At 46.4% G+C, this 10,030-nt stretch overlaps 1 protein-coding gene across 5 annotated transcripts in view; it reads right to left on the bottom strand.

Annotated features, from left to right (window-relative positions):
* The window catches only part of LOC113214353 (uncharacterized), a 7,205-nt gene extending 4,287 nt beyond the window's left edge, over positions 1–2,918 (bottom strand). The window contains exons 1-7 of one of the 5 annotated variants that reach the window (XM_052268372.1): positions 2,669–2,918; positions 2,436–2,557; positions 2,275–2,334; positions 2,045–2,195; positions 1,869–1,971; positions 1,741–1,793; positions 1,448–1,655 (exon numbers count right to left, since the gene is read on the bottom strand). In XM_052268372.1, the coding sequence (XP_052124332.1) occupies positions 1,448–1,655; positions 1,741–1,793; positions 1,869–1,971; positions 2,045–2,195; positions 2,275–2,334; positions 2,436–2,453 (593 nt within the window). In that variant the 5' untranslated portion in view covers positions 2,454–2,557; positions 2,669–2,918. The remainder of the gene's footprint in view (positions 1–1,447; positions 1,656–1,740; positions 1,794–1,868; positions 1,972–2,044; positions 2,196–2,274; positions 2,335–2,435; positions 2,558–2,668) is intronic. The other 4 variants (XM_052268371.1, XM_052268369.1, XM_052268368.1 and 1 more) reach the window with 4 other exon arrangements.
* Positions 2,919–10,030: the final 7,112 nt, after the last annotated feature.

Raw genomic sequence — 10,030 nt, 5'->3', positions numbered from 1 at the left:
TTGACCCAACAATAAAAGTGAAGACCAACATTGGCTTACTGAAAAGCACAGACTTCCCTGAGGGTGCAGCCAGTGTTGATGGAATTTGTCGATCTAAAATCCACCCATCAAGAATTGTAGAAGCTAAGTGCCCATACATGTTAAGACATGCCAAACCACAAGACTTCAGTGAAGTCTTATCTAAAGAGCAGCTTTCAAACTTTTGCCTCAAATGGGATAACATAAATGGCAAGATAGTTCTTAAAAAAAAAATCCATATTACACACAAGTACAACATTATTTAGGAATTACTGGACTCCAAGTGTGTGATTTTGTGATATGGACCCCGAAAGACACTTTAATTTTAGAAGTACCCTTTGATAAGGACAAGTGGGATGAGTTAAAAGCCAAAGAAATAGCTTTACACAGGGAGCTGATTGTACCCGAATATTTTTTCATGAGGACACCTCGTAAATTATTTCCACATCACATCAAGCAATAACTTTTAAGATGTAATTGTTTTAATACAACTTCAAATTGTTTGAAAGATATAATTTTAATACTGTTATGTAGTTTTAGTTTTAGATACCTACTGACATGTAGGTATTTCCTGTAAATCTATGTTTTGTTTTAATTATGGATACTTAAAGAAATTATCATCAATGCTACTTGGTAAATGTAAGATTGACACTTTGGAACCTATTCAGGTTATTGTACTGTGTAAATCTCTTTTAAATATAAGACTATATGGCAGGACTATACATATTAATACTTCTTCTAAGCATAGAGATGTTACCTTCTCTGAAGCACTTGAGGATTGATGTGGAGCCAGTGGTACACCATAATCCAGCCGCTTCGGTTGTAACCTCCGTCCTGATGTAACAGGTGGAGCAGGCTGAACCTAGGAAGCAGAATTTTTACAATGCAATTTTTTAAATTGTTATATAAATTTGTTCACAATTTTCTTGATCCTTACAATTGGAGTAACATTCCATGCAGTAGTGGTGGAACGAGCTGACCCTATAGGAGTAGAACACTTCATTTTCTTTGGAGTTCTCACTTCCCTAAATTTTAGTGGCCCTTCACACACACTCTGATACACTAAAACTTGACAACTGTTTTGAGCATCAACATTTTGGACCTTGTGCCATGATACACCCCTTTTCTGTTAAAAAATAAATTAATTAACTCTTGTCAGTAAATGAAACAGAACTGCTGATAATCATCTATTGAGAAAATACTTACCCTTTTGTCTTTTAGTTGAACAAAAGTGCCAGAATAGGTTTTTACATTGGCTGTTGTGCCATTGATAATAGACCCAATAACTTCATACTTCTTGCCAGGACCTAAGTTAACAGTTGAAGGCACAACATAGTGTTCAAGCTCCGGTCTGAAACCCAATGCAAATTTATATGTTAAAACAAAAAGAAATATTTGCATGACTTTCAAGTTAAATGTAAACCTTTACCTAATTGGAGAAATCAGAAAAATATCAGGCAACTGTAAGACCTTTTTTAGAATTTGCTTTTCAGAACCACAGGTTTCACACAACACATTCTTCGAGCTGTACAGTTCGTCAATGGCCTGCTGCAGATTTTCATTTGCATTAATAAAAACCTTCGCACCAATGGACAATTCCCCTGTGGGTTCCTGAATGCCATGGCATTGGCACAAATCTGAGGAAGAAACAATAGGAACATAAACAAACAAATCAAGGAAATGTATAGTAATAAATTCTACAAACAGTATAAGCACACTCACTTTGGATTTCAATAATGCCACCAAAAGAGTCAAAAATAGGAGAGAGTTCATAGCTGCACACAGGAAATGGACATTTACAAAACAAAAAGTGTTAACGTAAGCAAAATAATAACTTGGAAAAATATTACCTAGGTTCAATTCTTTGAAATGCATAATGCATTTCAGAGACAATGCTGCTCATAACATAAAATACATCTGATTCAGCAGTGCACCCTAAAAGTTTACATAATTCTGCAACCAAAGAAAATTGACATTTGATTATATGTATTAACATGTAGAGGTCAAAATTCAGCAATAAACTCACCAGAATTAAGATTGCCACAATACATGTTTCGGTTCACATGTTCCCATATTTTGAGAACAAGGCATAAAACACAGTTGTCAGAGGCAATGCACTTCAACTTGTGGTCTGAACTCACCATATAGCTTATAAAACTAGGTGAGTGGAACAACACCTGTAAAATAAAAAGCTTTACTTTGATGTTTGGTTACATGTCACATACGGGAATGTTAACTCCTTAAATCATTGCGTACCTGAAGACATGCATTGAGGGGGCAGCCCCCAATGGGAGGAAGCCCGAAATCAGTAAACTTCTAAACAGATATAACACATATAAATCAAAAATAATATCAACAGCCCAAAACAATGGTAACAATCATATTTCAATAGTAAAATACCATAGTAGTGTACTCACAATAGGTTGGGTACCCATCACATTCACGGCGACTTATTAGTTTTCGAAAACTGTCCATGAAAGCGAAATGCACTTTGAGGTTGAGAAAAGGGAGAGCAGTTGCAGTTAAACCAGTCGGACACCTGTCATTCGTTACATTTTGTTATAATTAATTACAAAGCGAACAAGAACCGCTGCCGATGGGCGACAGCCGATCTTAGAAATAGCTTGTATGCGATATTTTAAGCACTTACCAGGTGTAATTCACATTCTATAAGAAATCTGACGGCAGAATCGTGTTCCCCGGCCTCGAATTAGTCGGAAAAGTGTCTTCGTTTGCCTCAAACAGTCAACGCTAAGCCGAAATAAACAAACCGACGACTCTACCACCTGCGGTGGAGGGGGGTGTGGTGCGGCCGGCCGAACGCGCCGCGCGGAGCGCTCCGAGCGCGACTTCCGGTATTTTTGTTCTTCGAGATATCGAAGCGCGCTCGGGTGAAATGGTCTATTACCGTATTCACTCCTGTTAACTTGTTGGCTGAGCGATTAGCGAAGCCTATTACTCCGTTTGGTCGAAAAAAACTTTGTCTGTCTGCACGTCTGTCTGTCTGTCCGCACGATATCTCGAAAACGAGTTGAGCTAGCGACCTGGGATTTTCAGGGTCGTTTCGTACCATAAAAAGACAGGTCGAGTTCGAAGATGAGCATTCTAGCTCAAACATTAGATTTTTAAAGAATCAATAACAACGGGTTCCAAAAATGAGGGTTTTTTGAAAAAAAGAAAGGGTAACTCATGAAAGTAGAGCCCTACGGGCGAAAATTTCGTCCGTTTTGCTGTCGATCAAACCGTTGTGGCGCTAGAGGGTATTTTTGACGAAAATGAGCGAAAAAATTCAAAACCCTGCATGCTTATTCGGGGTTATAGGCCGTTGACGGGCCGTAGGCACGTACGTCTGTGTACGTTTACCCACTACCCGACTCGGGTGTCAGCGCCGCAGGCCAAGGTAGATGTATGCCAGGCGCGTCGCAGCGCAACAGTGTTTCGTGGAATATCGCGAAGCCTGTTACGCGAGACGTGGTCTGGCGTACATCTACCTTGTATCAGGTGTCAGCGCCACAGGCCTAGCTAGAGATGGTGATTCTCACTCTAAAAATCGAGATTGCAATCCAGACCACAACCTACCCTAACGCCACCGTGCAGTTGACAGTAGACGACCGAATCTAGAAGTCCTGAGGCTGAGATTCCGCCAGCGCAATCATCACCTCTCGTTTCCGGCGCTTCGCTTGTCCGGAATACCCTATTGCACCGACCCTACCCGGGCCACATGGGCTGTAGCTCGGTTCGGGTAGGGCTGCACTTCTGGCGCAGACTGAAATCCTTCGGTCAGGATAAGTTGTCAGGAACTCCATATGCGCGCCAGGCGCGTCGTAGCGTCACAGTGTTTCGTGAGATATCGCGAATCATCTCTCTCTGCCCCTATAGGATTTACTTACAGATCCATGTGTAGGAATTTTTTTAAAAAAATCCTGTTACAAGTCGTAGAAAATACTACTAGCTATATATATACGCCAGACCACGTCTCGCGTAACAGGCTTCGCGATATCTCACGAAACACTGTTACGCTGCGACGAGCCTGGCGTACATCTCCCTTGGCTTGCGGCGCTGACACCCGAGTCGGGTAGTGAAAAAATGTACACAACGGCCCGTCAACGGCCTGTCAACGGGCCATCACCTCGACTAAGCGTACAGGGTTGTACATTTTTGCGCTCATATTTGTCAAGAACACCCTCTAGCGCATCAACGGTTTGAGCTAAAGCAAAATGGACAAAATTTTCGACCACATGACTCAACTTTGATGAGTTACCCCTTTAGGAAACCATAATAAAATATTTTTTAAAAAACGTCATTTCTGGGACCAGTTGTTTTTGATTTTTTAAAAATCAAATTTTTTAGGTACAATGCCCCTCTTCGAACTCGACCTGTCTTTTCTAGGAAGAAAACGCCCCTGAAAATCCCGGGTCGCTCGCTCAATCCGTTTTCGAGTGCGGACATCTTCGCTGATCGCTCGGCCAATAGAAGCAAGGTAGATGTACGCCAGACCACCTCGCGTAACAGGCTTCGCGATATCTCACGAAACACTATTACTCTGCGACATGCCTGGCATATGTCCACTTTGGCCTGCGGCGCTGACACCCGAGTCGGGTAGAGCAAAAATGTATAAAAGGTACGGACCTCCGGCCCGTCAACGGCCCGTCACTTGGACTAAGCATGCAGGGTTGTACATTTTTTCGCTTATTTCCGTCAAAAATACCCCCTAGCGCCTAAACGGTTGGAGCTAGAGGAAAACGGCCGAAATTGTCGTCCGTAGCGCTCCACTTTCACGAGTTACCCCCCAGGGAACCCTTCAAAAATATCTGTCTTTTTGTAACACAAGACGACCCTGAAAATCCCAGGCCGCTCTCGCTCAGTTCGTTCTCGAGTTATCGAGCGGACAGACAGACAGAAAAAGTTTTTTCCGACCAGACGGAGTAATAGGCTTCGCTAATCGCCAAGCCAATAACGCGTGCAAAGTTTCATAGCTGTGGCGTTTAGGGTCGTAGAGAACCTTTTGCACGCAAGGTTGTAAATTATAGTTTAGAGGAAAACTCATCTTAAGGTTATGTTAATAGGCATCCCTTAATCCCCTAATCATTTTAATACGCGATGGTTTTTCACTACAAATAGCTGGAATGGAAAAAAGAGCACATTTACGACCAGCAGGCAAATAGTGCTCTTCATAGAGCCGACCTCCCGACTCTTGTACTCGAGTATATATAAGTAAGGCTTATCAGAACAATAGGAGGACAAATTATTAACGCTTTGTTTTGAACTCTGCTCCCCTTACTTGTTCCTGTGCCTCTTCTTTTATAGCTTCGCACTTTCCCCGCCAATATTCACATTTCTTCTGCAAGTCTTTACACTTGTTTTCCCAATCCTGCACCCTTTGAACTTCTTATCGGACTCTTTGATCTTCTTCTTCACCACCTCGTCCGTCTCTCTCCCATGCTTCTTCCGCTCGTCTCGCCAACAATTTTCTCAGCCTATCATTCACTTTGCAGACGGCTCTTCTCCCTGTTGACTTCAATTTTGTACAATAACATGCTGTCGAGCCCTTCAGTGCAGCACCTCAGAGCAGGCAAATAGTGCTCTTCATAAAGCCGACCTCCCGACTCTTGTACTCGAGTATATAAGTAAGGCTTATCAGGACAATACGAGGAAAAATTATTGGCGCTATGTTTTGAACAATTACTTTGAATCAGTCTTATTTGAAGCACTAGCTTCTTTCTCTTTCCTGATTCGCTTGCTTTTTTTCCCTCTTTTCTGCATCCCTTCTTCGCTCCAGCTCCTCTTCATACTTCCTTCCTGCCGCCTCTCTCGGCCTCTTCGCCGCTTCATACATTTCTCTTAATTCCTCTTCATTTTCCTCCCTCCTCCCCAACTCTTTCTTCAAACTTTGAATTGCCTTAATGTAATCTTGTATTAATTTTAGGTCTTGAGCTTTCATTTCCAACACTACCCCACCCCCTCCCTGTCGAGTTTGGAGCAGATCTTGTTTTCCTCCTGGGTCTCATGGGTAACAGAAATTAATATGAGAATGTAGAAGAGCAGAGGTGTGGCTGGAGGTGTTGGTATGGCCGGACGAGCCAGTGTGGCCGGACGAGCCAGTGTGGCCGGATGGGGTGGTGTGGCTGGGAAGGCGGCTGAATAACAGGCCGGCGGGGCGGCTAAGACAGCCGGGGCGAGGGCCTCGGCGACCCTCTCCTCCGCTGGGGCCTGCTCCTGCTGCTGGCGGAGCGCGGCATCGCGCCAGCCCGCCCGGGCTCTGGCTCTATCACCGGTGTACCGATAGAGCCGAGCGAGCCGGGCACGGAGGAGGTCTAAAACAAAGAAATCAATACATTGACAGTGTAACAATGGCTTGCTACATGTGTTCCTGGAAAGTCGTTTACTTACCAGGGTCGACGTTCTCGTCCATTTCTGCTGGTTGAACGGCTGAGGCCAATTGGACTTGGAAATGGATTGCAATAGTCGTGATCAACCAGACTTGAGCTAGGTGAGGGCACAGTCTCACTTTGCAACAAAAACCACACTTACGTAAAAGAAACTAATGAACCCTACACGAAACAAGTACACTATTTGCAATACCGTTTACCTCACTTGTATCCGGCAACATTTCTTCATCCAAGTCTGCAAGGCTCCCAGACACATCAGCAGAATCACTACCTTCCACCTACAAATGCAGAAATACATGAATGAACAAAAGCTTTTCTAGGTGGTTCACACAAGACACAGAACAACTCACTTCCATGGCAGCAGAGTCAGGTTTCGACACATGCCTCTACCGCTGGGTAAGCCTTTTCCTCACTTTTATGCGATTTTTCTTGAGTTCTTTCTTGAGTTTCGGAATTTCTGGTACAGGATCCATTTCACAAATGACACCTACACACCTACAAAACTATAAGCACAGGATAAGGGATCACAATCACTAAAGTCAATACTGCTGTCACTACTTCTCATCTCTCAAAATAACCTTTCTGACATTTTTTCATTCATCATTTAATATTCAATTAATGTATTATGATCAATTCTCCATTCCAAAAAGGCGAGTGATCAATCACAATGGAAAACAAGAGCTAGGCCACTCTGTTGGCCATGCATAATACGTCATTTTGAGTAAAGTACTGAGTGATTCCTTCGCATATTCGTTACAATAGCAGTTCAGACAAAGTTTTATCATTATTTGTTCGGTGAAAACATTTTGTGATGCTTCGAAATTACCTTTTCTGTCGAAATATAACCCCTCTCCGGTGTTGACGAGCCTGGACGGCGCGGTGGGTGGCGGCGCGTAGCGTGCGGGGGAAAAAGAACAAAAACGCGTCCGGAACGCCATCGGCGCTTCGACAAGGCGGAGGGCGTCCCTAGCGGCGGCCATCTTCAGATAGTGGGGCTAGTAACGGACAAAAAAGGTGCCAACTCTGCACTTTGTGATGAAAACGTTTTGATGGGGCTCCTTCATCCTGTTCGAGGCCAAGAAGTGCCAAATCATCTACAAACAACGACAAAACGATGTCATACCGTGTACTTGATGGGGCTTCTAGGCGGCCAGGACGGGGGTGTGCGCGCTGCGCACGGGATATCAAGGTGTCAATATAATCGGATAGTGTGTGTGTACGAAGCGATTGGCACTCAAACGAGATCGATGAGGCGGGGGAAAGGCGTGGCGTTGTAGAGGATCATGCACTTCGAGTAGCTTCTGGGCGGCCAGGCCGCCAGCGCGTGCTTCGCGCTCGGTCGACCCCGGTATCAAATTAACCGGAAAGAACAGACGAATCGATTGAGACCACTGCGGACACGATATGACACCGATTAGTCATTGTTTGTAGATGATTTGGCACTTCTTGGCCTCGAACAGGATGAAGGAGCCCGATTTCGGCGTGGCACCACATCCAGATCGATAGAGCACCCCCTAAAACATAAAGATTCGTCATCAAAACGTTTTCATCACAAAGTGCAGAGTTCGATCCGTTAACAGCCCCACTACGAAGGGATCGGGAGATTTAAACGATTCCAGGTACATATGATTATTACATCTGATGACAAACGGCGCACGGTGCGATTCGGTAAGCCGTCGGGAAAGTCTGTAGACCCAATATTGTAGGCTACAGGTGTTACAACGAGTGCAGATGCGGCGTTCTGGGAGGGCATTGCTGCATATCCATAAGCCCTGATCTCTTGGTCGACGTAGTCTGCTGCCCTGAAGTTCATGTCCGGGACGGCGGGGATGCGCACTTCGTCGTCGTCGTGCAGCTTCCGGGCCTGAAGTACACGATGGATGCCCAGTCGCCGAACTTCGCGGCGGTCCTCCCAAACCATGGCCACCAGGATGTTCTCCGGGTGCGCGAAGACCGAATAATGCATTGTTGTGCGCGTACTTTTGGAGAACTTACTGGTATTTTATCGGAAACTTCCGCGTCAAGGCGGTCAGCTTGGCGGGATGCTTCGGCCCCTCCCAGCACTGCCACCGCATCTTCACCATAAACCACATCGGGACGTACAACTTGATGACGATGTGGACGAGGTTCTTCAGCGCTGCTGATGGCCTCCTCGTCCCAACGTAGACGCGCATCAACCTGTTCGCTGTGGTGCCCCATGTGCTGTGGTTCACTATCCCGGGATCGCGGGCGGCAAGCTCGGGAGGGCAATATCCCGCCGAGATGGCCATGGCCATGTCCAGGGTGTACAGCTGGTCGGTGCTAAGGATGGCGGAGTCCAGGTCAGGGTCGGGCAGGTCCAACGGAGGCTGGAACTTCACGACGGCAAGCTCCACGGTTGGCGATGTCCAGGGAGACCCAGGGAAGGCGGCGGGCTACCTGCTCCGAGCCTCAGTGGAGCACAAGCGTGAAGAACCACGGAGACACCAGGCAGCCTTGTACACCCCGTCCCCGCAGCACGATGCTGCTGCAGGCTTCCCCACCTCACGAATGTGCGGTCGGTCAGTGCCAGTTGAATGGTCCGGTTGTTAAGGGGGCCCGGGACACCGCTCTCCGGAAGTGCCTTGACGACACAGGTCTTGGACACCGAAGGAAAGGCCGCTTTTATGTCCAGTCCAAGAACACGTAGGGTCCGGCCTGTCCTCTAGGGTTGGTCCAAAACACTCCGGACAGTGAAGATATGATCCACTGTGAACCGGCCTTCCTGAAAGCCCGCCTGGGATAATATGGCACGTCGGGGACGGTTGCGGACAAGAGCAACATCAAATGCATGGCGAAAAGCTTTTACAGGGTGGAGCAGAGAGTAATGGCCCTGTAGCCCGCAGTTGTCGGCGGTCGTTGGGCCTTGGGGTATGCAAACGACCTCGTGTCTGTCTGTGTGTGTGTCTGTTCAACTTGATGAAGATGTGTTAGAGACTTGAAATTTTCAGGGTATCTTATGGTCTACTGGCAAGTCCTGGCACCCACCCCTAAGGGTGTGAATGGGGGTATCCAAGGTTCAAAAATTCTCCCAAAAAGTATTTTTAGCCCGCCCTTCTGCTCTGAAAAAGCTATCCAGCGGGCTTATGCAAACGACCTCGTATCTGTGTGTCTGTCTGTGTGTCGGTCTGTCTGTCTGTTGCTCAAGGAGATGCGCTAGATACTTAAGATTTTCAGGGGATCTCAAGGTTCACTCCCACAAAACCAAACGCCTACGGCAAATCCTTTCCAGCCACCCCTAAGGGGCTGGAAGGGGGTATCGAAGAAAACAAGCTGGGCCCGCTCTTCCGCAAAACCAAGTTGCCAGCTCCGCTTCGCTCCACCGGCAACTCGGTTCGGCAGGGAGCGGGCCTAGCTTGGCCTGCCGGCGGCGTTTTCATGGTGTAATACATCTCCTATCCGAAAATGGGCCTTTGGCCCGTTGGAGTGACGGCTCGCTTTGTACCATCTTTTTCCAGGTACCTTTTCTGTCTACTTCGTAACTAGGTAGATGTACGCCAGACCACGTCTTGCGTAACAGGCTTCGCGATATCTCACGAAACACTGTTACGCTGCGACGCGCCTGGCATACATCTACCTAGGCCTGCGGCGCTGACACCTGAGTC

Source organism: Frankliniella occidentalis, unplaced genomic scaffold (genome assembly GCF_000697945.3).
Source record: "Frankliniella occidentalis isolate FOCC.00 unplaced genomic scaffold, Focc_3.1 Scaffold68, whole genome shotgun sequence".
NCBI lineage: Eukaryota > Metazoa > Arthropoda > Insecta > Thysanoptera > Thripidae > Frankliniella > Frankliniella occidentalis.
This window is presented reverse-complemented; position numbering and strand designations above follow the sequence as displayed.